At 38.5% G+C, this 27,820-nt stretch overlaps 1 protein-coding gene across 2 annotated transcripts; it reads left to right on the top strand.

The window, feature by feature from the left end:
* On the top strand, positions 1-27,820 carry PPM1A (protein phosphatase, Mg2+/Mn2+ dependent 1A). 2 transcript variants are annotated; one of them, XM_021554509.4, is made up of 6 exons: positions 1-208; positions 14,134-14,985; positions 16,708-16,825; positions 21,784-21,892; positions 24,486-24,543; positions 26,880-27,820. In XM_021554509.4, the coding sequence occupies exons 2-6, from the start codon at positions 14,152-14,154 to the stop codon at positions 26,907-26,909; spliced, it is 1,149 nt and encodes a 382-aa protein (XP_021410184.1). In that variant the 5' UTR covers positions 1-208; positions 14,134-14,151; the 3' UTR covers positions 26,910-27,820. The 2 variants fall into 2 exon arrangements, with proteins under 2 accessions (XP_021410184.1, XP_021410183.1); XM_021554508.4 differs by having other exon boundaries at positions 73-208; positions 26,808-26,899.

The raw sequence follows: 27,820 nt of genomic DNA, 5'->3' as shown, positions 1-27,820 counted from the left end.
GGGGGGGGGAGCCGGCGGCGGCGGCGGGGGCGAGATGAGCGCTGGGCTCCCCCTGGGCACAGAGCCGCCCTGTGAATGAGCTGAGGCGAGGCCGCCAGCCGGGTGCCCCCCTCCTTCTCCTCCTCCTCCTCCTCCTTCCCTTCTCCCCGCGCACCGCCGGGAGCGCGGCCCTGCCCGCACAGCCGGCGCCGACGCCGCGGCCGGGGGGGTAAGTGGCGCTGCGCAGTGCGGGGCCGGGGCGGGGTGAGGGGGCGGCGGGGCCGGGGCGCTGCGGGGGCCCGTAAACAACCGGGGGCGGCGGAGCGCGGCGCCATCCCCGGCGGCACGGCTGGGAACGGGTCGGCCGGAGGGAGGGAGGGAGATGGGGAAGGGGACGGGGGGAGCGATCCCGCCGGGATGCCGCTGCTGGAGCCCCCCGCGCAGCCCCTGCATTGCAGGCGCCTGCTGAGGGTGGGGGTGTCCCCGCAGCCCCCCGGGCACGGCGGGCAGGCAGGGAGGGTGAGCAGCGGGGTCTGGGCCTGGCTCAGGTAGGAGCAGCAGCTTTCCCTTTCTCCCTGCCCCCCTCCTTTCCTCGCCCAGAGTTCATTTAATAAAGGCTATAAACAGCCTGCTCTCCCATCGCCACCCAAACGCTCGGGGCACGGCACTGACTGGGAAAAAAAAAAAAAAAAAGATAAAACAACAACACGCATCTATTTATAAAGCACCCCACCCTGGCGAGGGTCGGAGCATCAAGCGCTCCCCAAATAGTGACATTGTGATGCAGCGGGCGACTTTCCCTCGCCAACGCCTTTCGGGCGTTTAAAGTTTGTGAGAGGTTTCGGTGTCTTTGAAAACAATGTCGTGAGCAAAGGTTGCGCTGACGATCTGTGATCTGTCACGGCGTGCGTGGTAAAAGTCCGTGGAAGAAAATGCTGTCCTCGGTGAGAAAGTTGTGCGGTGATGTGCTGGGTAATTGGGCTTGTGTGTGAAATGCCAGAGGTTCTGAGCATAGGTCTACCCTTTTTGTTACATTAGATTGTGTTCTAGTAGCTGTGAAACAACAGCTAGAGGTTGACACTTTCAGGAGAATTGATTTTGCAGACATCTGTTTGATATGTATTTGTATTTATTTGGGACGATTAAAATATTTCTTAGTGTTGCCGTGTGGCTGGCAAAAAATTGTGGTTATAGAAGTAATGTTTAGGTTTACAGTAGCACTTGGGAAAAACTATTTTTTTTTGAGCTGTATCTTCTGTCAAATGGGAAAGTGCTGTGCACTAGGGTGGCCTCTGTGGTAACCCTAAAGTTTAAGGTCCTTAAGGTATTTCATTCAAAGGAAATTTTTATTTTGTTAAGCAGAAGGCAGTTTTAGATCATGAGAGCAGTAGCTGGAAAGAAGGTAGGTGATATGTTTTCCTTAGATTGTGATATTTAGCATCAGAGTAAGCAGAATCAATTTATGAAGTTCTAACTCTTGTGATTCTAGGAAGTGAATTTCCAAATATGAGCCCCTGTAGCACTTTCCTGAGCTGTTTCAGTAATTAGGTGGCTGAAGAAGGTTTTGTGAAGTACTGGTGGAATTAAGGCTGGATGGCTACTGTTACTCAGGTCCCTGAGTGAATTGCCAAATGACCAAGAATTGTGCAATTTCTTGTCTCATTTCTTTTCTGATGGCTTCCCATCTGTTGCTATTCATAGTTTCTTCTGTGAATAACATCAGAGAAAACGTGGGCCAGGGAAGTTTTGCACTCCACCGATCCAATCACAGCGGTGTTCAAAAGGAGGGTGTTAAAGGACAACAGCTTGGATTGGTGCACCAGCATTTGCTGCTCCTAAAGTTTTCACTCCAGGCCTTTCTGGGTCTCCCTTTTGTATATGAGACTGGGCTAAAAGGCTTGCTGATGCATTGTGCCAGATATTAATGTTTTCCTCACAGAGATCTTTGTTAAAATAAATCCTCGGATGAACATGGAGAGAGTTTGTCCTCTCACTTTCCTCTGGCATAGCCATGTTCTTCTCATATACAAGCAAGGCCTAGCTCTGGTTTACAGGTCTAGTCCTCTGCTTGGTGCTTGTCAGCTAAATCTCTCCCCTGGAGGTACAGTAGAAAACTATACCTGTTTTCCAAGTATTTCCTTAACTGTGTCTAGCTATGCTCGGGATACTTTTGTTGGAAGTGAGGAGAGATGGAAATGCCAAATGACTGGCAAAGCTTGCCAGGTCCAAACACGCAGAACTCACTCAGAGCAATTTGAATTAAAGCAGAATACTTTAAAAGTTGGTTTTGTTTTTTATTTTTCTATAAAATTAGGCTGGTTGCTTCTTATCTGGAGTGCAGCTTATACAGTGGAGTTGAGTCATTCTTGCTGAGATAGCATTTTGAGAACTGTCGTTAAAATGCTTAGATATTTAACTCTGGCACAGTATAATTTGCAAACTTATGTAACTGGTATGTTTTTGAATGCAGCTGTCAATAAGAGATCTTATTGCACTTTTCGGTTTTAGTGGAACTAGGGAATCTAAAGCAGCTGATTTTACAAGATGACCTAAATATAAATAATTTAAGAATAGCATATTTCTTACTAAAATGTTGACACTGCTATTGGCTTAACTTTTATGTGTTCAGGTCAATTCTGATGTACAAAACTCTTACGTAATTGGCTCAGCAGAACGGCATTGCAATTAAGTGATGGAATGATGCAGGTTGTGCTAATAAATAAACAAGTTTTAGAATGGGAAGTGCTGGAAAATAACTGTTTTCATTTTACCTCTGCAAACCAGAGACATTTTAAAGACTTGGATATAATAGTAATGTTTGAAGTCGATACAATAGTGGTTTATCATTGTTAAACCTGAGCCAAACTGCTCACTTACTATAACGTGGACCTTTCTAAGTTTTGCTCCTTTTTTCTCATAAATCATACTTGAATTTTAGTTTTTTATTTTTAAAAATTGATGTATCATCTGTTTCTTTCTAAACGACACAACGTTTAGTATCATTTGTTCTTTTGGAGATTAATCTCTTCTTGGATAATACTTGATTGCTGAACTCTTACTGATCTCTGTAGTTTTAATCACATGATCCAAATTTCAGTTTAGAATACTAGAATAAGAAATAAACTTCTGTAACATGTACACATGCTTAACTACAGTCCTCTTCATTGAATGAATGCTAAATGCAAAGTATCAAGTCTGTGTATACAATATGTAATCCCTGAAAAAATGACAGTGTTCTTAGGATATTTAGAAGATCCAGGGAATGTGCATAAATGCACATTTTATATGCATTCCATTTATCAGCACTAAAAAATATTCTTAAGGGAGGATTCATACATTTGAGCCATGATGTGATGCAGATCACAGTGGAGATAACATTTTCTACTTGGAGCTTCTTTATGTTGGTCTCTGTCTGTGAAGGAACAATTTAGCATTTAATAAAATCTAATATTTCTAGAGTAAATCACTTGACTCTTAAGACTGGGAAGAATGTTTAGGCCAAAGGAATTGTAATCAGAGCAGGAGGAGAAAGCAAGGGTGATACCATGGGAGTGAATAGGCTGATTTTTGTTCCTGGGTAAGAGGCAGTAACCGCTGGGTGTTACTGGTGTTAAGCTACTGCTGCAAGGTCTGCTTTTCTGTATTTGTGTGCTGAACTCTGGTCTGTGTTAAACCACATACTGAGTTACAGATTTCTGTCAAGTTGCTATCTTTTTTCTTATTTATTTTGTTTGTGTTTAAACACAAATACCAGTACAATTCACTAATGGATATTTCAGCTGCCTGTTGGAGTCTACAGAACAGAGTGTGTTTATAAATACATGAAACAGTTGCTCAGATTTTTTTAACAGCTCTTCTCGATAGGTGTTTATATGTGACTAAAATAACAGAATAAAAACTTCTTTCACTGACAGACAGTTCCAATGAAGTACACTTCTACTGTTTAGGGTGTAAACTTTATAGCAGTATATATTTATATGTATCAAAAGAGCATCTAAGAGTGCTCCGAAGGAAAAAGCAAAACTGGCTACCCATGTTTCAATATTGAAACGTAGAGAAATGCAGTTTACAGAGAGAGGGAAAAGTACATTAGCCTCTTCATTGCTAACAGGTTAGTTCTCAAAAGTAGGAATATTTTAGTAGATAAAAAGGTCTCTAAACTCTTCTGAGATAACAATTTATAAACCCAACAAACTCAAGTGTTACATGACTTGTATTTTGATAGCTGCAGTTTAAATAAAGCAAAGCCCTTCAGTGTGCTTGTGGTGATACACCACGTGCAGCTGAATTATGTGGGACTACTCAGATCTGTGATGTTGCTCTCATCTTCAAAAAAGTGCCTTGCTGGATTGTGACCTAGAGAATGAAATGTGCTCTCATGTTTGGGTCTCAGCTGTAACTTGAAGGATTCTCTGTATCTATGTGTGCAATTCATTTTTGCTGCCAACTGTCCTTGTCATCTGAAATTTGAATGGTAGCCGGTATTCTTCCTGACCATATATCTTAGCTATTTGTTCATTATGTGGTATTTTTTCCTTAGAAATGCTCTAAAATGCCGTAGCCACTAGAACTGTGCAAACTGCCTGAGCTCTTTGTATTTGGAGATGAGTTTAAGGAATTCTCCAGCTGTTAAGTAAAACCCAGTCTTTGGAAAGGAGTGCACAGTGTGGAAAAATGTGGGCGGTTAAGCAGCTAGCATTAAATTGTAGGAAAATTTAATGAAGAAAGAATCAGTTGCTGTCAGTAAATAATTTTCTAGTTCCCTCAGTCAATTACAGTAAGTATTTGGGCAGACCCTTGTTAAAAATCAGCTGCTGCTGTTCTCTGTAAAAAAACATTCTGAGGCTGCAGAGCAAGGCCCTGTAAGCTTAGGAAATGGTGGCAATAGCACTGCTTTGATTTTTGAAGAACAGATGAATTCAATAATGTCCTTATTAAGTGACCAGAATGTTTAGAGCTGTCATGAGCTCTGGTTTGGAGTGAGAGGAGCACCTTTACTGCTGTGTTGGGCAAATCACCTCTCTGCTGATAGAGATAGAAGTGAACTTTTCAATCAGTGTGCCCTCAGAGGAAAGCCTTCACTCCCAAAAACTTCTGTCTGCATAAAAAGCTAAGAACAAGGGCTGTTTTCGGCAGTGGTTTCTTTTTTATATTTTTATGTAGTCTTGAGTGAAAAATCTGTTTTATTGCAGCAGTCATCCTCTGTCCTTGTTCCTTTAATGAGATAAGAATGCTGGGGATGTGAGGGCAAAATAGCTTTGTAAATAAAAGCTCTGTGTGTGTACAAATGAGCAAATTCCAGCTTTTCCTAAGCTTTGAGGATTTAACTTCCAGGTCTTAATGTGCTTCTGGCATAGTTTTGATGTAATTTCCTTGCAAGCAAAGCCAGGTTCCAGCTGTAACTTCAAAACATTTCCTATTTTATTGCCATTTTATTCCTGTGTGTAGTCATCAGGTTTCAAGTCTCTCCTGTATGCTGTTTTTCCTATATCCTCACTAGAATAGTGTTAATGTTGCTGAGATTAGAACCCCACAAATGTTTTCATGTGAAGTGAAGGGTCTGGGAAATTGCTTGTGTATTATTTCATAATATTGAGTGCTTGACTAAACAGGAAGTTTTGGGGCCTCCATGCAAACATCATTTTCTAATTATTAGGCACACGCATAGTGGTTATGTTTTCTCAGAGTAGTTTATTTTTATTTTACTCCCAAGCTTTATCTGTATAAACTTTATTTTCACTTGGGTTTCATTCAGCCATATTGTTAAAATAAAATTTTCATAAGACAAACCCTAAACAGTTGGCTGGTGCTTCTTGTTGAAGTTAAGAAGATCTTAAGTTTGAAAGCTTTAAATAATTAGTTTTTAAAAGGAGCAGTGACACTGATGAGCAACTAGAAACACAGAGAGGAGAAATTGAGGAGCAGATACAGGAATGATTCCATGTGTTCAGTTTTCTTGAACTATTTAGGACTGTGTTAACGAAATTGTTAAGATGTTTGTGGTGAGGTTATCAGTGAAACCATACAACAGAGGGATGATGGGGTTCTGTAAGAATTTCTACACATTGCCCCAGGCAACAAACAATATCAACTGCAAAAAAATGCCAGTTTCCTGAGCTGAGAGTGACTGTGTGAATATAATTTTTTCCTCATATTTCAGGAATAGTTCAGTTAATAGAGCTTCTCTTTTGCTGATTTTTAAATTATTGTTATTTGAGCCTGCCTTTGTTTTTGGTGTCTCAGTGAATAATCCCATTGGGACATTTTTCCTTGAAGCATCTTTTTCCTAGTTTATTTTAACACTTAGCTAAAACACTGACAAAGACAAATTGGCAGTAGCTTGACTTCAGGTGCATTTGAACAACCAGAAAGTCATGGACAAAACCCATTCTGGTCTAGAGGCTCTTTACCCGATATCTTCACTCTTTTGGGTAGGAGCAGGGTGGGCTAGGACTCCCCAGTTGTCTTGATTTTTCTAAATAGATTTAGTTGAACTTGACAAAGAAAAAAAGTAACTGCTTTTTGTTTGGTTAGGTTTGGTTTTTTTCCTATTACACAGAAATGGCAATGGAATTACGTGAGCCTTCCTCTAAAAAAAAACATTCCTCTGTGAATCTTTAACTTTTTTTGTGGCAGGTATTATTTGATTGGTAAAACTGATAGTGAGCAAAGATACTGAGGCTTCAAGCTGTAAATAAGAGATCAGAAGAAATAAATTTAGAGAAAAGGATTTTAGCTATTATTTGAGTAATTTGATATGTTCAGATTCTTCATTAAATTCTTGCACTCTGAGTAGCTTGTACTCAAGTAGGAATTTTCAGTTAGGCCCTAGGAGTTGGGAAATGATTTGCTATGATGAGAAATGACAGTGGCAGAGCACTCGTGGCATTACAAATACTGGAAAAAATTGTAATTCAACTTTTATGACTTACTATAGCTCCATTCTTCTGGGTTGTCTCTTTCTGTTTCCTTTTCACCCATGTTTTCTTTGTGGTGAAACTGTTGCTGTGTGGAGTTCTGTTGGAATGGCTGTGTAGCACTGTGTACTCCTTCTGTCATGAGCAGCTTGGTTGGAATCCTTAAATTCACTTGTTTGCCTTGCTCTTTCAAAAAATTTGAATCTTACTGCATCTCATTGATATATAAACTGAAGCAAGGCCTTTCTTTCTCCCAAATTCTGTCTACTCAGACTGCAGCTTCCTTGGATCTTCCAGTTCTTTTTTTCAGATGCTTCAGTGGGGCTCTGAATTTTGGCTGGAGCATGCAGGAATTTCTGCACTGTTAACAAAGCAGTTTTCTAAGCTTTTTGTCTGAAATGGGTGCCTTTTGTTTATCTTCCAACACTTCTAAGTAAGAAATCTTTGGAAAATGAAGTATAACCAGAAAGGTGCTGAACTCAGCAGCAGCATGGGCATGTTTTCTGCTTATTAATGCTTTCAAACAAGGACCTTGGCGTTTTCATTCTCATGCTGTTCAGACAGCAGCACATGAATTTATGCAGAGCTACCTCATTGATTTTCATAGTTCTTGTTAGTGCCATTTTGGTTGTCTACATAGTTTTTCATTGTGATTGGGCTGCTCATACTTTGATGCTGCTGTGGTTTTTTTCTCTTATGCCTTCCCACTTCTAATTTGTAGTACAGATATTTAGAAAGAAGCAAGAATTCTGTCTGGGCCAAAAAATACTCAATCATGTTTTGAGGGTGCCAGTCATGTTAGGATCTTGATGAGTGACTGGCAGTCATGGATGCAAGTTGTATCTCCTCTCAGAATCAGTGTAGTGATTTTTCATTCCCAGCAGTGCTCTTGATTCTGGAAAGAGCTTAGTTTCTTCCATAATTGACCAGATTGCAAAATTAACTCCATAAAGAATTCTTGAAACGACATCACCATCTTTCAAACTTCTGAAGGAACAATTTGTTAGAGGTGAATTATCTATTTCAATGTCCAGAGCTTCCTTTTGCAAAAATCAGATTACACATGTCTCTGCTGGAGAGTGTTTGAACTTCAGCCAAAATACACTCATATTGAGAAGCTTCTCATTTAACCTTGGAACAGGTTTAGCTGTCTGCAGGAAAGGTAGGTAGGAGCAGAAAATAATGTTTTAAGAAGAAGCTGAAACATGTTGTTGGAGGGAGGGTGTTAACTTAGAAATGGTTACCTTCTGTGTTCCAGAAGGCTTTAATAATCCTCTCCTAAATCCTACCTGCCCTGCCATACACACCACGTGGGATAAAATATTTTGCTGCTTAGTACAGGGTGGTATTTGGAAATGCTGTCAGCTTCTAGCAAGGAGAAGGGATTTTAAGCAGAAGTTGTGTTTAAAAAAAAAACAACTCTCCAAACAGCTTAGCTCGGTGAAATGGCAGTGCCTGTGGACCAGCTATTAAGAGGTCAGAGCTCATAGGTATTTGTATCAGAAGTGCAGTGATTTGGTATTTTCTGCTGTGCTGTGAAGTTGTGATAGCCATCACTGTTGCATATTAATTACTGGGAGGGAGGGTAGTTGGGGAAATTTGGAACAGTTCATACTTTCCTTCATATGCACAGAGTTATTAACTTGCTTCCTCTGTTGTTTTGTTTTTTGGTTTTTTTTTTATTCAATCTGCCACAAGCCATACCTCCTACATCTGTCCTAAACCAAAGGTTCTTAATATTATTAGAAATTTTCATACCCATATGGCAAGTTTATGTTTTTCCTTTTGCAGTTGTCTTACTGAAGTAGAACACAGGCTACAGTTGCATCCCCAAGAAACAAATGTTCCGGTGGGGAAATGGTGGGTTAGTCTGTGTTTATTGAAATAGCCCCAGTTCTGTATTTTATTTCATTTACTTTTACATAAACAGTTCATGTCTCCTAGCTGCCATGTATTCCTGTGTCTGAAAGTACACATTCAGAAACATCAACTGTAACTTTTTGGTGTTTTATTGATGTTTCGAACTGTGAGTGCCAGAGCTCAGTCATACAGCCTCCAATAGTTTTTAAATAGTTTCATTGGCAAGAAGCTTTTTCATGACTTCATTCAGCCCATGACTGTGGTGTAATTATGTCTCCTCATCTGCGTGTTCTGTTTTATTTTAGTCATTCTTCCAGTCTCTGGGATGTTCTCTGACAAGTTGTTTGTTAAAATTAATTGATTTGGGGCATCCAGTATGTACTGTCAGTTTTTCATTCAGGAGGCTGTAACTTCTGAAGATGTTTCCACGTTTGTACAATTACATGCTGTCTGCTCCTGCATCCAGCCTGCTTAAGGCAGAGGGAAAAGTACTGTGGATCAGGCTGGAGTTGAAGTGAACAAATTCCCTTTTTCTTGTCAGTAGAAGTCTGTATAATTTGGTGACTTGCTCTGTGTCCTTTAGTTCAGCTAAAGGTTGTAATCTTTCTCTGTGGTCCTCATTACAACACACAGGGTGTTAGTGTCACTGAGAGAATTGTTCCAGGAGATTGGAGTGTGGGGGTATTTTTCAGCTTAGTTAGAACAAGTGCCTGTGACTTCAGTGTGGTTCATGTAAGCAGCTTATCCTAGTGGAAGGAATACAACTTGAACATTGTTTAAAAAGGATTATTAATTTACATATTGTTCAAGTGAAAGTTTCAAATGGGGATGATTTGTTTTCTTGGACAAAACGATCAAATCTTTGTCCAAATTGCTTGGAAAAATAAATTTGTATTTCTGTAGGGGTATGCAGGGTTGCATTAACTGTCCTTTGTGAACAGTTTAGGGCTTATCTTCGTTTGAACCTTCAGGCAAATGAACAAGCAAATAGCAAACCAGTAAAATTTATTTTCCTGTGTAGCAGAAAGCATTACAGTTGTGCTGCCTGGATAGCACAATTTGAGGAACAAATGAAGGGGCAAAGAGATTTCATGCATTCCAGTGATGTATCTGTGGTTGTCCGTGGTTGTCCATGGCCTAGTATACTAATTACCTTCCTTTTTCTTCGCCGCTCTGTTCTCCAGTTGCATCTACTTTCAAGGAGTTTAGCTGCTGACTCTTTGGCATGCTCCATTCATTATTTCAGTTTTCTTTCTAATGCTGCAGTCCTTTGAATTTTGATACTCTTGTGTTTTATCCAAGACCTTGTTATTTATGTTGGTTTTTCTAGGCTGTGTACAGTATTCTTATTTTCTGTCTGCAAACTGCAACTTGAATTTCTGTGCACTTGCTGGTGAGGCTGTCCTTCAGTTTGACCTCCACAAAATCAGCACTTCAGAAATTGTGGTTAAAATGCACTTGTAGCTGCAGAGATGCAGCCCCTGCACATTCATTTCTTTTCACAGGGGTCCATTTTCACATCTAGTTTTGTTCAGAAGCCTCTCTGTTCTTCAGAGCCAAAATCCAGAAACTTTCACTGCAGAAAGCTCTTCTCTTTTTGGACTTAAAACTAATGGAAGTCACTGATTTGAAAATGGTGATCCAAGAATCATCTTAGATTAAAATTGAAGCTTTCTTGGCTGATGGCTGTGCAGTTGTAGCATCAGATGATGTGTGAGAGCCACCATTTATGAAGAATGTTGCACCTCTGACTTTTTTACAAAACAACACCCTTATAGTACTGTTCAGAATGGTCCTTCCTTAAGGAAAAAAAAAAAGGTGGTGTATGTTTGCTACTAAACTTCATTATTAAAGTGCCTTTTCTTTTACTTTGCCTTTAATAGGAAGAGGAAGAATGCCTGTCTCCTTCAGTACATATGTGCATCATTCAAGCATCCCAAAAGCTCAGAATTCCAGATTAGAGTACTGGTTCTGTCTCCTGCAGTTTTCTGACATGATTGTAGAAATATGTGACTGGATTAAGAAAGTAAAATGATTTGGAGAATAAAGATCATTTTATGAGAGCTTCTCATGAGAAAGATGACTAAAGACATGAAGAGAGGTTGAGTTAAGCCATGTTCAGGATCTGTTCTGTGTATTGCACACATTGCATGCAGTCTGTTCTGGATCTGTGTTTTTACATAACAAAGTCATGCTGTAACTTGGGCACTTGCACTGCTATAGGTTAATCAGATTTGCATACAGAGTTATGTGCTTAACCAAAGGTGTCATTCCAACTCAGTCACTGTACTGCACAAAGCACCTCATCAAATAATGATAAATGTGCTCATAATTTAGGTAGGCACCGGTGTGTGAAAGATGTTTCCGTAGATATGCACTCAAAAACAGGTCTGAAAGGTATTTTTAGTAGGAAGGAGGCATGGCTTTCTTATGTCAGCATTTCTCTATGTCAGTCCATCCCTTCTTGTAAAACTAGGATTCTTTTTGTTCATAGCTAAGATTCTTGAAATTCTTCAGGTTTTAACTGCACATTAAGGATATGAGGGGAGAAGTAGCAGGTAGTCTCCAATTCATCAGAATTCACAGATAGGTCAGTTTTAACTGATTTTTTTTCTGAATGAGAATCAGAATTCTGGAAAAAACCTAAAGATCTGGCACATTCATCCTATCCACAAGTAGACAACGCTTTTCTCAAGTGAGGATTTTGAAAACCTGACCTATTCTCCTGCAGGTTTAGACTGCTATTCTGGTAAAAGTGTGGTTAGCTCTGGAGTATGGCAGGGCAGACAACTGCAGTCTGTTACTGCAGTTTACAGAGGGGGATCACGTCCTGCTGGGGGCAATTTCTGAAGGAGTTGTTCCTTGGCCACACTGTGGCTTTCCTTTTGCCAAGCTGTATTCTCATCCATGGGGGGCAACTCTCACCCCTGAAGACTCCTGGATAAACATCTCACCTACAAAGCTTAGCTTCAAAGACCACCAGCTTTCAGGTTCCCTTTTGGGAAGGGATAAGGCAATTTGGTATTTAAATGGAAAGTGATTTGTTAACATAGAAGGTGTGCTAGCAGTTCTGTAGTTGTTAGAACTTACACAGACTGTCTGTACCTATTTCTAATTTACATGATAAACTACTGAGCAGGACAAACAGTTTATAAAGCACAGCTCTGAATGTTGTATGCATACTAAGGTGAGAGATTAAAAGAGAAATGGCCTTTTTTAGTCCTGATTCTGACAGTTTTTTTGGCCAGTGTAACTGTCCCCTGCTCTTAATGTTGCACCAATAATGTCAAATACTTCACAGAAGTATATTTGCTAGGGCAGTTTCTGCTTTTTGAACTCTAAATTAAGGTGGAAAAGTTGAATATCTGTTCTGTTTAATGATCTCCTCAACAAAGAGAACATTCAGTGTTAAACTTTGCTCCTATCATAGAATGAATAAAAAGTGTTATTCAGCAAAATAATTACCCATGTGATTTATAGCAACATTCTGTAATTATTTTGATCACTCTGACTTCACTAGAGTTGCATGTGAAGATAAAAAAGTCTTAAGTAGTATATTTTTCCTAGCAACTACAGTAATGTGAACCTTGTGCATGTGCTTGGGACACAAGACACACGGTGCACACTCTGTTTTGTTGGTTAGTTACAGCTTGCTTGGGCATCAATTTTTTGTGTTCACTTGAGAAGTGACAGAACTCCAGAGCAGGGTTTAGGCTGAGGGGAAGCAGAGGTGAATTGCTGCTGCCATCCCCATACAGCTGAAGTATGTGTTTTGTTTTTGTTAGCAAAGCATGTGAGCCAAAGAGTGCATAACCAGTCCCCATGCCTCACATTTGAATCACTGTGGTGGTGAGATCAAATATAAACATTTCTTGACTGTTTAGTTTAACACAGATGTTTCAGAAGGGTTGACAGTGGCTGGAAGAGACAGTGTGAAGAGCTTTGTTAGATATATGGTGTCACTAATGACTGGTGCTGTATTGCAATAAAAGCATGTTATAAAAACATGATGTTGTCACTTAGAAAACTGGTCAAATATATTCCATGGTCAAATTAAACATTTCTGAAACACCTGGTGTGCTGATTTTTTCTGCTATTGCAGCTGTTAGTTGGGGCCTTAGGTAAAATCTGTTTTTGAGGTTCTTTTCACAGCTAATTTTTGTCTGCAGTCTTCAAACAGAAAAGCTCATACTTTTGTTCCATTACTTTGTATTGTATAACAATGATTTGCAGACTCTTTCATGCTTCCCAAGGCATAATTTGCAAGTATGCAAAATGTGTGACCTATTTTGTACGATTTTTTAATAACGAATGCACAAATAAAGTAATGTGGATTAAAAGGGTGGGTTGGATGGTTAGGGTGTGAAAACCATGAAGATAAACCAGTCAGTTTACACTGCCCTCAAATATAACTCTTATTCTCTTAAGCATGAATATTCACTGCATCACATCCCAAGGAGGAGAGAGTGGGCAGTGTATAGGTCTGGCTTGAATCTTGGTTCACACAAGAATATACATGTGATTTTACTTCCAAACAGATTTCCTCAGTCTTGTCAGGGGCAGTTGTCTTTCAGTGAAGCATGAATACATGAGGGTTTTAAGTAAATCTGCAACACAGACATCTGAGAAGCTGCTGCGTAATTTAACCGAAAATCTAAGGATGAGCTTTCACAAGATGGCTGAGCCAAACGAATGGCTTGCTGCTGCCTAAAGGGACAGCTGCTCTGTTCCTTCCCAGTCCTGCTGCTAGTTTATCCAGTGCTGCTTTTTCCCTTATGCAGACTCTGGAATCCTCTTGGTCATTCTTATAATTTATCTGTTTAAAAAAAGCCAAATAACAACTAAACCCAAAATAACTTGAAACCCCGTTCTTGAAAAAAACAAAAACTAATCAGTTTGCTTTCATTTTCCCCATCACTACCAGAAAAGCAATGTTAGCAGGAATTTGTGGCCAGCAGGTAGGGATCTAGGGAATGCCAGTGTCCTGGAAACACTAAACTCTTTCATGGCTCAGTAGTTACAGGGAACAGCCATTCAGATGTATGCCAGTTAACAAGTCCTCTTTGATACTGGTTTTCATACATAGTTCTATTAGAGGCTTTTGTCAGAACCATGAATGACAGTGAATATAAAATTTTCAAGTAAAACAGCTGAAAATACAAAAATATGAAAAGTGCAGTTCAGCTAGTAGTAGTGTCCTTGTTTAAATTAGATGAAAGCAATGCAAATTTGACTGGAGACACAGAATATCAGCTTTATAGCTGTGCATTTTGGGCATCTTAACATTACTTGCACCATTATTTAATATCTTCCAAAAGGATTTTTAAATAAGACACTTAAGGAATATCTTAATAATCCTTTTTTTTTTCCTTTGTAGAACTGAAGGAAGGTCACCATGGGAGCATTTTTAGACAAGCCAAAGATGGAGAAGCATAACGCCCAGGGGCAGGGGAATGGGCTGCGTTACGGTCTGAGCAGCATGCAGGGCTGGCGCGTGGAAATGGAGGATGCACACACGGCTGTGATTGGTTTGCCAAATGGACTGGATGGATGGTCGTTTTTTGCTGTCTATGATGGGCACGCTGGATCCCAGGTTGCCAAGTACTGCTGTGAGCATTTATTAGATCACATCACGAGCAACCAGGATTTTAAAGGGCCAGATGGGCCACCATCTGTGGAAAGTGTAAAGAGCGGCATCAGAACAGGTTTTCTGCAGATTGATGAACACATGAGAGTCATCTCTGAGAAGAAGCATGGCGCAGACAGAAGTGGGTCAACAGCTGTGGGTGTCATGATTTCTCCCCAACACACATACTTCATCAACTGTGGAGACTCGAGAGGTTTGCTCTGTCGAAACAGGAAGGTTCACTTCTTCACACAGGATCACAAACCAAGTAACCCGCTGGAGAAAGAGCGTATACAGAATGCAGGTGGCTCCGTAATGATTCAGCGTGTGAATGGCTCCCTTGCTGTTTCAAGGGCACTTGGGGACTTTGATTACAAATGTGTCCATGGGAAAGGTCCTACAGAACAGCTGGTCTCACCCGAGCCTGAAGTTTATGAAATTGAGAGATCAGAAGAAGATGATCAGTTCATCATCCTGGCTTGCGATGGTATCTGGGATGTTATGGGAAATGAAGAGCTGTGTGACTTTGTAAGATCCAGACTTGAAGTCACTGATGACCTTGAGAAAGTTTGCAATGAGATAGTTGACACCTGCTTGTACAAGGTAGCCAGACTTGAGAGAAGGAGTTTACTGTGCTTTCACTATTAGAAGTTTATGAACAAGCTAATAATAACTTTGCTTCCAGTCTATAAATATTCAATGGTTTATGGTAATGTGACTTTGACAGTGATGACCATGTTCCTGCAAAAATGGTGATAGAGGGGGAACGAACACACAACAGAAACAATGTTTTTCTGGGTGGTTTTGGTTAATTAAGAGGTTATAATCATGTACAGAGACACTGTGATCAGTGGAAAACTAGAAGCTAATGGGAATTTATGGGCAAGCTAAAGACAATAACTGCTCTTTTCTCTTTCGTAATGTACTTTACAAAATCTTAACTCTTAAGACTTAATCAGGCTAGAGAGTATATTTATTTCCCCTCCTTAATCTTCCTCTGCTTTCTTGGGCACATAGTATTAACATTACTGTCATATTTACATCAAGATAAATGCAGAATCAATGAACCTTGACTTCATATTTTGAAGACCTGGCTTCCTAAGTTAGTTTTGATTTTGGTTTAATTACTATATTTCTTATTCACTGTTGTGTGATACAGCTCTGAAACCAGCTCAGGTACATGGAGACTATTTGGTTTAACACAACTATGTAACTTTGTCTGCATTAACTTCTACTCTGTATTAATAAGTTGCAGTGTGATGCAGTTACTGAGTTTCATAGCTTAATACTTACTTTGCAAAGGCAAACTGGAAGTCATAGAGAAAAAAGCTGACTTTTTTCTAAAGAAACAAGACAACATCCTTGCTCTTCCCACATGGCTAACAGGATCATTGTTTCCCATCTAGAAAATTGTAATTGCTTTCCAATACCTTGGCAGATTGATAATGGTTATGTTTTTGCTTACTATGTTTCTTTGGCAATCCTAAAAGCAAATACCAGGAAGGGAACAGAGACTTGTGGATGCTGTAAGCTTTGCAGGAGCCAACTGTCAGCACCTCACCATGCCCATATACTGCTGTTTTGCACACTGGCTTGTTCTTGATCTCACTGACATCAGTGGAATTAATTAGTGTTAAAAGTTAAGCCTGTGGATGCATGTTTGTAGGCCAAAGCACAGGGGTATTGAAAGTAAACCAGTTACTTTGCATATGCAGAATGTGTTTGTATTTTTAGATATTCAATATTGGGTTTCCTTTATTTGGAGTTTTGAATGCAAACATTTTTTTGTAAGATCTGGGTACCTTACAGCTGGTTTTCTAACAAATTCTTTCATTTGCAACTTTTCTTGTTTTAAATGAAAAGGAGAATAAAAAGCCTAATAGATGTGATTTTTAGTGGAAGCACTGTCTGAATTTAGCACCTTTCTGATTAGTGCTTTTGAGCAGTAATGATTTTGTTCACTCATTCAGCTGTTTTCCCAAAATGATTGGCTGGTGCTTAAAACCAGATGGAACACTTTGTATTTATACATCACTCATTACTAATGTCAATTTTAGATGACAATGGGGTGTCTGTAACTGGCTCCATGTAGTCTTCAGATCATAAAAGAGGGAAAAACAATGACTGAAGGGTTGTACGAAATGAATGGGCCTGGAATTCTCTGAGGGGTACAGGGAGATTAATTCTATTGATAATATTAATCCATAATAGTGAAAGTTGGATTCTGATACCATATGATTTGTGAATTTCTGTATTTAAAATGCTTTGATGTGTGTTAAGCCTGGTGTGTATACATTTCTCAAATCATTTTTTCTTTTCCACCAGGGAAGTCGAGACAACATGAGTGTGATATTGATCTGTTTTCCGAATGCACCAAAGGTATCACCAGAGGCGGTGAAAAGAGAGGCAGAGTTGGACAAGTACCTGGAAAGCAGAGTAGAAGGTGGATCATTTAAAAAAAAATAAGTAACTTTGTTTCTAAACAGACCCCTGGCCCCCTTCCCCTTCCAACAATTAAATTCTTAACACATACAGGCTTTTTAATAGACCTTCAAGTGCCATTGGCCATCCTGTGTACCTCTGAAAAAGGCACTCCTATGTGTCCTGAAAAAGTTCTCCTATGAAAGTACAGCAGCCTGTAGCCCTGAAAATTATTCAGGATGGCAGAGAATTTATTTATGCCCAGTGTTCTTCCTGAATCTGTTGACAGCACTAACTTCAGGCCAGTGAATCCTGGTTCCTGTTACATGGAGTTAAAGAAAATAATCAGAATATTTTACAAAGTGTCTGTGAAGATGGTAATTTGAGTGCCATTTATAGTTAAGTACAAATCAGTTAGCTATAATATTTTATTATCCATTAATAGTAGGGTTATAAATTGATGACTGTAATTGTTAAGCACTTGCTTACATATTTACTTATTTGAAAGTACGTCAGAAATTTGTCAACGCTAATCTTAAAGCATTCATGACAAACAAAACTGGGAACTCACTCTGATAGTAACTTAAATTTTTCTTTAAATTTGTATTTTCAGGAGTTCTTAAACTTTACATTGAAACTGCAAGTCTGGGGCTTTTTGAATCACATAAAAATGATATTTAAAATCAGTTAGATTCAAATAATTTCTGATTAAAACTGCATTTGTAGTGCCTTTTGATATTTAAAACCAACTACATCTTGGAGTTTGTTTCTGAAATCTAAGACATGCTGTATGCATTATTTGCATAGGTTAAGTCTATTTTTGAAGTGGACTCCTCTATATGTTACAAGTCTAGTTATGTGTGTGTATACTCCCAAGAATCCTTAACCGCACAGGGCACGATAGGCAGAGTTCTCCACAGCTATGGTGGCAGTGATTAGTAAGTTAGAGGAGTACATTATGCACTTTTTTCCTCTTTAACTTGCATGATGGTAACACAGTGCAGCTCCAGAAATTCAGAGTGAACTTTGCCTGCATGGGAATTTTGGGCTCAGACAAATCCATGTGCAATTTTTAAAGCGCTTACAACCTGTGTAGGTGCTCCTGCAGAAAGTACCACATTTTTCAAAGGCCTCACTCGCCAGGTCTCAGCAAACTGCATCTGTTCTGTTCTGCTCCTGAAGAAAGGGCCAGGCAGACATTTGTGTGTTTTAATCTCCACACTTGCCTGCAAGGAGAGGTTGGTGCACAGCCAGTGCTGGGTGAATCTCCCTGAGAGCGTGGCAGGAATATCCCGGTGCAGTCACACTGCGGGAGGGAAGCGCCAGCAGAGCAGGGAGCAGCTTTGCACCAGGCGTGTGAGGAGCTCACTCTGTGTGCCCACCCACAGATTTGGGGAAGAACAAGTGTGCTGAACATTCACACATTGATTCACAGCGTGGTAATTCTCCTTATCTGGGCAAGTACTGCCTTCTTATCTTAGATTTTGTGTCTGAGCTTAGACAAACCCGTGACCTAGAATATAAAATATGATGAAGCCAAGACTGCATCTTCAGCTGGCCTCATCGTATCCCAGGAATAATTACAGTGAGGAAAGCTGGCATTTTTGTACAGGTGCTTTATTTTGTAAAGGAACAGCCTAAACACTGGGCCTGCATGTCGTTATGGTACATAGAAGGAATTTGGCTGCTTGTACTTTGCATTTATACAAATAGGAAATTTGTAGGAATGATCAAAGTGTGATAATTGCATAGAGGCAGGATTCTGTATGTAGTTATAAAGCACTTTAATACTAATTTAATGGGATGATGTCTGAACGACTTGAGAAAATATATTGTACTTCCTCTCAAGGTCTTTGCTTAATTTTTAGAGTTAGCCTCAATCTTTTCTCTTTTATTGCACAAAAATATTATTTGAATTAAAGAATATTTAGTAAACACTACTCAACCCAGCAGTGATTTGTATCAGCTGTTTGCAGAATTTGGCCTTTTAGGACTTGTGCATGAGGAAAGTTGAAAGGCCTGAACTAAGGCAGAATTTCAAGTACAGGAGTTGATAACTTTGTTATATTTAATATATAATTAATTTCTGTGCCATAAGTGGATAATGCCTTAATAAGGTAGGACTGATGCAGCATCTGAAACTTTATACACTACAGTGATATATATATATATACAATCTTGCTCTTAGGATACTGTAAGAGTGGCAGTGCTTAACTTTAAAAGCCCAATTTTTGGCTGAAGGAACTAAAAATATAAAGAGTATTTTTAGAATTATCTTACTAATCTGTAATATCAATTTAAATTTAAAATTAATTCAAATGGAAACTTGGTCAAAATACATATTACATATTTTTATGCACTTCAGTACTCAGTGAAGTCCAACAGGTAATGAGAGTCAATCCTTTCTAATGTGCATTTTTTTTCTGGTTGTATTTTTATCCCCTTGGCCCAGAATATGCATTTATACTATTAAAAACTAGTGCAAATTTTAAGACTGAATAGGATTTAATAATGATGGTCATCTTCAATAAGAAGAGATGATTCAGATATTAAAAAATGTAGAAACTTTTCTACTTACTATGTCACTTAAGACACTCCTGATGTGTTTGTGGTCCAGATTTGTAGCTGCAACAAATAATGGAAGAAGCAGCAAGTGTGGAGAAACATCCTTGTGCCATTACTTGCAATAAATCAATGTTACTCCTAAAGTATAATGTGAACTTCATGGTCGAAGTAATCAGTCATTCCAAAATGTGTTGCTATTATTTGCACTAATATGTGTTATCAATGTGTTAACTCTAAAAAGGAACTTGTCTAAGCTTTTTTTTCTGTTCTCATTTTTTTTACATAAAACCATTCCGTAATAGATATTCCCTGCAATATTTATACCTATGTAGAGATAAATAATTTTAAGTTAGCTGTTAAATGTTCCATCCCTAATTTTCACGTAAACAAAATTCTGGCTTTTTCTTAAACTTTGTATAGAATTCCCATTTTTGAATCCTTTATTTTAGGGTTGTAAGTACATTTTTCCAGTACTTGATGCCATGAAAATGTGTAGAAGGTTTAAAAGTAAATTAAAGACTGGGGGGAGGGTTGAAGGTGTATTGAAACAAGATAATTCCAATAAATTAAACACAGCTAGCAGACCGACTCCATTTGTTGTGTCTTCAGTGTTCATTCAGTTTGTATCTATAGTTTTATCAAAATATAAATGTATTCATTTAGTGGAGACTGTATGTTAAATGTACTACAGTTACAGGTTGTGAAACTGTGTAGTATAGGTCAACTATAAATTCCTTATTTTTGTACAGCAGAACTTTAGAACTAGCACAATGTAGCATATTCTAGATGTTCAAAATTGCACAATAAAGGAACTTGGCAAACCAAATCTGAGATCTTGGCTTCTTATTCAGATTTAAGATTCATAGATTATTTCTTTGCTAAATGTAAGATGGTAAAATGAACTTTGGCTGTAGATTTTGAGGAAATGGCAAGTTTTTGAGGTGTCTCTGGTGTGCGGTGTCATGTATTTAAAATTTAGGTTCTGAAGTAAACAGCTTAAAGCTTTGTGCTACAGGGTTTGGTGCTGGTTGAGGACTAGGCAGTGGTTCCACTATACCTTGCAAATAATTTACACAGCCTGACTGCAAAACAGAGCTGATGGTTTTTGTAAACACACACAGCCCTGAAAAACCATTACATATGCAAAAAGTAATTCACAATTGTTTTTTAGGTTTTGTTTTGTTTTGGCTAAAAAGGACTGGATTACATATTGGTTTTAAAAGCTTTCAGTGTGCCTTATCTCACAAATTATAAAATGGAAACTTGGTATGTTCTTCTGGAATTTAGGGCAAAATCTGAATGCTTGAGTATTTTTCAAGAGTGGTATTGATGAATTCCAACTACTTTCAAACTGTGCAAATGCTTTATTACATGAAGAATAGTGTGTATGTACATACATGCATGTATAGATGTGCACATATGTACACATTATTTATGCATGTTGCAGTATTCACTTGAGGATGAAAAGCACCAGGTCTTAATAATTCACGTGTTTCGCAATTTCTGAGAGCTCATGTTTCAGAGAAATGAATGAGATGCATTTTAAAATATGTTCTTTAAATGTCATGAAATCCCTATTTAAGGCCTGACTCTTCAGGGCTGGTATGAACTGGAATGTCTTTAATTCAAATAAAATTGTGTGCTTTTGACTTGAGGAGAAAAGTGAAAAAAGCAAATGTGAAAAAACAACAAAACAAACCAACCAGGCCTAAGAATAAAGTTAAAGAATTAATGCCTTGACAAATATGGCTGTGGCTACAATGGAGATTCTCTTCACCCAGAAGCTGGAGTGGATCACTTTAAGTTTCTGCCCTGAATTTAAATTTCTCCTGAGTTGAGGATGAAACTGTCAATTAGATGTGATGTCCCTGGCTTTTAATTTATGTGTAATAGTTCTTAAAATTTGCATGTTGCTGTAATGCAGTGAAGTACAAGTATTGGTTAATACACATACAGCCATGGGAATTACTTCTGACCTGTCTAACCTTGTATTTCTTGAAAATTAATATGTTTTCTCTGATGGCAATAATATTTTAACTTGTGTTGGCAGTGATAAAGCTGATGTTAATATCTGCCCCATGCCTTGGGCATATCGTGGGAAGATATTACATCTCCTGTCTACTGTATAGCAGGAAAGCCATTAAAGATTTCTTTTACCCCACTGTTACTAGGTAGCTGTGTATTTCTAAAACCAAGTCAGCATGTGAACAACAGTAAATCTGTGTCAAATCTGTTACAGGTTTTTACTTATGGAACCAAAGTTAACAATTACCATGTTGAGTACGGTCTGTCGCTTTTTTTTTTTTTTTTTTTTTTTTTTTAATGTTAAGCTGCCTTTTTGTAAAATTTGAGTGTCTCAATCTTTTGAAGTTAAATTTGGACTGCACTTACAAAAAAAGTACTTCTGATTCCCAGAGATCATAAAGAAGCAGGGTGAAGGAGTGCCAGACTTAGTCCACGTGATGCGTACGTTAGCAACTGAGAGCATCCCAAACCTCCCGCCCGGGGGGGAGTTGGCAAGCAAGTGAGTTCACATCGGTGTACCTGTGGGGTTTGATTTAAATCACATTGTAACTGCAAGGCCACTCTTAAAAGTTGGGGGGCAGGGAGGGAGGAAGGGCACAGGACAAAAGGTGATGATTTGTTCTCTAGTTTTTGTTACTCAGTTGTTCTGGATGAAAAGGACAAGCCTAAGAATGGGGTTGACAATGAATCATTGCAAAAATGAAATGTCAAACTGTAGTACTGGGAAGGATTGAGGGGTTTTTAAGGGTGGCCTGAATGTCTGATTTTGTGATTAACTGGGATTTCTGGGGGGATGTTATATTTGAACATGTGAAAGTAATGCCCTGACTTTAATTACGTGGGTTGAAGTGTTATACATTTCAACAAGAAATGCTATGCATAAAATATTTTGCTTGGCAGCTTGCTTTTCTTGTCTGTAGCCATGTTGTAATTGCTTAAAAATTTGCTTTTGTTCCTCTCTGCTTGTGACAAATCTGAAAGCAAGATAGAAATCTATCAAAAAAGAAAAGTGGGAAGTTTAAATTTGTAGCTTTATATAGCTGACTTTGTCCTTGAAGTGTTCAGTGGTGATGCTTTGTGGTTTCTCAAATATTCAGTCTTTAAAGAAGCAATGTGCTCAGCTTGTTTGCACCCCAAACCAAGTGCTTTTTGATTCAAAAGATTCTTCATGAGCCTGTGCTGTGTTAAAATGGATCAGGCACATATGATACAGAGTATTTTTGACCTTTCAGAGTATGATTTTTGTATTGTTACACCAAAGCATCAGGACCTCAGGCATGTAATTGAATAAATTATAAATTAATAAACTGAATAAATTATAGAGTGATAACTGTAAAGATGGCTTCTAGAAAAGAATATTGTTCCTATAGGAACTGTTTGACTAGGAGAAGAAGAGATGGCAGTTTAAAGTATAATAGCATCTATTTAGGATGAGCTGCTGTAGTGTTTGAAGTATGAGTGAGTCAGTTACTCATGAAATGCAGCACACAAATTGATTTTTCTTAATCTCCTTTGGCTGGAAGTAGCATCATGGCTGTGAAGAAATGCTGAAGTGATGTGACTTCAGCTGGATTTTGTGTCTCAGTGATGCTAATTTGAATAGGGACTTAGAGAAATATTGATTTAATTGGATGTTTATGTAACTTAAAGCAGTATTGCCAATTTGGAAGGAAAATAATGCTTTCCAAGAAACCTGCCTATATTTAGAATCAAATACACCTATTTCTTGAAAGATATGGGAAACTTTCCAATCCATATATATAATGTACCTTGTGTGTAATTGCTTGATTTTATTACTTTAAATCCAACCTCTTCTTTCATGCCCTATAACCATTCACTATGATGTTTACACATGGTAGTTCCTGACTCTTCAGCATTGCAGGATGATTACAACGCTTGTCATCTGCTTTTTTTCTTCTTTTGCACTCCTTTGTGATTGTTCTGCATGCATTCATCAGCAGTTTAAAGGTTGCTCTTTGAGGTTTGTTTTTTATAACAATCTCCTACTTCATCTTACTTGGTTCTGCAGAAGGGGATCCAAAAGAAAGTTACGTTTAAAAGTCCAATATGTAATTTCTGGTTTTTTACTCCCCTCTTTCCTTCTTGTTCTTTCTTCCAAGTTTTTCCCTTATGTACTGGAAAAGGCATAGGCAGCTTCTTCCTTCATATTCGCTTGTGTTTTGTTTTTTGGGGTTTTTTTAAATACCTGTTTTCAAAGGGTTTTTTGACTCTGAGTTTTTCACCCTATGTTAAAAGAAATGAATAAAAATCATGCTGCTCATTTGCATGTTGATTGCGAATGTATTCATATTTTATCAATCTATTCCTTACCAATTTTCCATCACTATTAGAAAAGTAAAGAATCCCAGAGATGAAGGTTAATTTCAAGCTATCTTAAATATGTTAAGCAGGGGCCTTTTTAAAAGGAGGTAACTGTCAAAATGCTTGAATATTTTTTTTTTTTACCAGACAAAATTTATCTAATTCTGAAGATACAATACACAAACCTGCAAATTTGATTTGTTGTTGTTTGGGTTTTTTTGAGAAAAAATTGTAGGAGAGTGTTCGTCATGTCATTGTAGAAGAGTACTGTTCTAGATCTATTTTTTTTCATGTTTGCACATGGGAAGTACATTTTAGGACATAACACAAAGAAAAATATACTTCAGAACGTAATTTTTGTATGTCCAGAAAATAACACAACACTGTTCCCCTATGGAAGTAATACATAATACATGCCGTAATACATGAGGCAATATTGCAGTGGTTTCTGGGCACAAATGACCAGGATATTCAATGTCCACTGAGGTTTCTGCTGCCCTTTTTCAAAGTGAAGATCTGATTGTCAGATTCTGCCCTTCTCCTGCTGAACTCTGAGGGATATTCAGCCTTGTTTGTCTTGAGCCTAAAGGTTTTTAAGGATATGGAATCTTTAAGGACACAGTGCTAGCTTGCAGTAAGAATGGTTCTGTGATGTGGAGTTTTCTAAATTTTGCATTAAAATTAAAACTGGGAATTTGACTTGGGGAAAAAAAAAGAAAAAAGACTTAAAATCTTGTGGATTTTTTGTTGTTTTTGTTTTTTTTCTCTAGACGGAGTGTGATTGAAGCTGTGTATAACAGACTGAACCCATACAGGAATGATGATGCTGTAAGTATCTTGTCTCTTACATTCTCTTTCTCCCCACCCCAATTATTTGAGCTGTTTTGTAAAGAAAGATATTGCAAATTCCTGTTAAAGACCTCTTCCCCCAAGAAAGGAATAACACTGTTGTGCTTTTTGGACTGTGTTTTTTTAATTGTTCTCTGCTGTCTTCTGCTGATCATCAGCTCAAAACTCCAGTAGGGTTGATTCATTTGTCCTCTGCAATTTCATTCTTTCAGTCCTGCTTGGGTTTCCAAGTGCTGCCAAATGGTGGAAAGAGTCATGGGGGGCCTCTTTTCCCCCTTCTTTGTAGGAGACAATTTTTCCTAAATATCAAGAAGAAAAATGCTATATCTAAAGGTTAAATGGATGTGTTAAGAATATATTAGTTTACCAAATGGACTGTGTAAACACTTCTATTCTTAAGCATAGAGCATCTTACAGCAAGCAAACACTTTGGGTTCTTATATGTCAATGGTGAGAGAGACATAAATCCACTGTCAGGATGAGGGGAAAAAAAAACCAAGCAGTGAACCTGAGCATGATTCCAGTGGCAGTTTGATCACCAGAAACAGCATTCTGTCACTGAAAATGCAGTATCTCATGGAGCAGTTAAATTGATCCTTTAACTATCAGCAGAAATTACTTCCATGCTTGGATGTGACAGAAGTGAAATGCAGCCAGACATAAAGATTGTGCGTTGGCCTTACAACCGTGCACTAGTTTTATTTGGCAGCCTTCTTTCTATTTTTAGCATAAAAATTCCTAAACAGGGGCTGAAAGAGGATGCTTTGCCTTCAAATACATTCTGTAGTATGTTGCTGTTCTACAGACCTGCAGTACACAAACTTTTTGATCATGTTGGCAACTGGGATACAGAAATTTACATATGGAATAGTTGGCAAGCAGCGCCTGCATTTTTACTCATGCTTTTATTCTTCATTCTTGAAACAACCATTTTGCTCTTTCATGTAATTGCTCTCCTTTGCTACTTCTGGTCTTGAAGGAAAAGCTGGAGGTGGTACTTTTGCAAAGGGCAATTTCAGTTGGTGTTTTTTTAACTACACCTCCGTGCCAAATGTTCCTCTCTGGTTTGCAATGGATTCTGTGTGCAAGTTTGAATGAAGGGTGCAGAACTTCAGTGCTAAGAAATTATCATGTGTGGCATTGCTAGAGACTTAATTAGCCTCTTTCCTCTCCAAGGAGTCACTAAGGCAGTGCTCTTGAAGAAAAGTAATATTTCTACCTCCTGCAGCCTCAGTAATGATGGGGAGGTGTAGCTGTGGAAGAACCACGATGAGCAGTTGTAAAAGCCCATCCTGCCCCTTAATTAGGGAGAAGGAGCAGATGATGCTGAAACCAAAGGTGGTGCACAGGAGCAGTTTGCTCTGACTCCTGTGCTGCTGATTCAGCTGTTACTTCAGCTGCAGAGCTGTGGCCTCTCTTGCTCCTGGTTAACCTGTGAGCCCACCTGGTGAGGCTGGTAGAGAAAGCTGAATACAGAGCAGTCTAAGCAAGCAGTCTGACACAAACCAAATGGATTAAACACTTGGTAAAATTAAATACTGGTTAAACCAGGATTTGCTTAAACATTTGTCAGGCTTGTGGTAGTTATACAAAATCTGCTGTTGCCTGTGGGCCTAAATGGAATTAATTTTTGGGACACTCAGGTATTGGATAGGTTGAAAGACCCAAGTAATGTGACCATACAATTATGATTTGAAGCACAGCATGTTTCTACTTCCAATATTTTTTTGTTATATATATTTATTTTTTTCCTTTGCAGTTTTATTACCATCCAAAATTACGATTTCCTTCAGTTACCTAAACTACACTTCTGTAACCTTAAATTAAAAGTGCTAAAATAGCTCTGAGTTATAACAGGGTGTCAGTTGATGTCTGTATCTTCCCATGCAACGAGGGAGGGCTGAGAACACAAAAGATGTTAATGGTGATAACACATCCTGCTCTTTTTTTGCACCTGTGAGCTGAGTGGATCCATTTTGTATTACTTCCAGCTACTCAGGAAATAGCTAGAAAGGCTCTGGAAATGCTTTTGAGTAACATTTCTAGGATCTTATTTTCAGGATTTATGAAACACTCGGTCGTATTTTGAAATTTCTTGATTTGATGTTTTGTTAATTAAGAATATTAATAATTTTGGTAATTATGAATATTAAAAATAAGGGTTTAGATACTTTTAAAAAGCTGTTTCTAAAAGGGGAGAGAAAAGAGACTCCTGAAATGATTTAAGTCTTTACCCTTTTCAGTCTGGATTATCCAGAAACTGCCGCAAGGATGGGCACTCCAGACTTTAAAGGGTTCCTTCTTTTTTCTTTAAGGATTCTGCCTCAACTGATGATATGTGGTAAAACTGCTCATCTAGCTGTGGAGTTCACGTTTCATCCTGCAAATGAAAGTGCAGCCCAACCTCAGTGACCCTTCTTAACATCCATCCTCAACCTTAATTAAAGAAGGGAATATGATGTGTTGGTGAGAGTGACTACAGCAGTACAACATCTAGCCCAGGAACTGATCTTTTTTGTAAAACAGACTTCTGTAAACGTGATTTCAAACCATAAATACATGTTGTAAATCAGACTCCAGCAATTTATGTTGTATGATTTTGTTTTTGTAAAGTGCAATTGTCTTTGTACAAATGCTCATATTTAATTATGAACCGCTTTAAATCACTATAAAGGTTAGAAGAAATGTTTTGGCTTGTGTGATGCAACAATATATATCCCTTTTAAAAGTCATGTTGTGGTTTTGGATTGCAAGGAGCAGCAGCCTAGCCAGCTTGGTGCTCAAGAGGTGCACAAAACTGTTAAAGATAACTTTTTGGTTTATATGAAAGCTGAACTCATGGGCAACCTACCAGAAATTGTATACAGTGTGTGAATTTCGCTTGGCAATGGAAAAATAACTTAGGAGTAGTGCACATTCTTCAACAAACATATATCATTTCTTGGATGCACTCCTGCTCTCACATTGAGTCGAAGGGATTTGTGATTTTGAGTTCAGTGGGAGTTAAATCATGCCCTATTAACAGTATCCTGTTCATACATGTACCAACCGTGGCATTAGAACTCCTTGGTTCTTTGCACCTCTTTTTTCATTAACCCTTACCTGAAACTACTAATCACTGAGCACGAAGACAACTTTCTACGTAAAGTAGGAGTCTGCAGCATTTTTACAATCCTGATTGGCTGGGTCTGCTGCTGTTCCAAGAAAAATACTCTGAATTCCATTTTATCAATAAAGCTTGATTTAACAAACAAGA

This window comes from Lonchura striata, chromosome 5, assembly GCF_050655825.1.
Source record: "Lonchura striata isolate lonStrDom1 chromosome 5, ASM5065582v1, whole genome shotgun sequence".
In the NCBI taxonomy this organism is placed as follows: Eukaryota; Metazoa; Chordata; class Aves; order Passeriformes; family Estrildidae; genus Lonchura; species Lonchura striata.
Note: the sequence above shows the minus strand (reverse complement) of the source record. Positions and strands in the feature narration are given on the sequence as shown.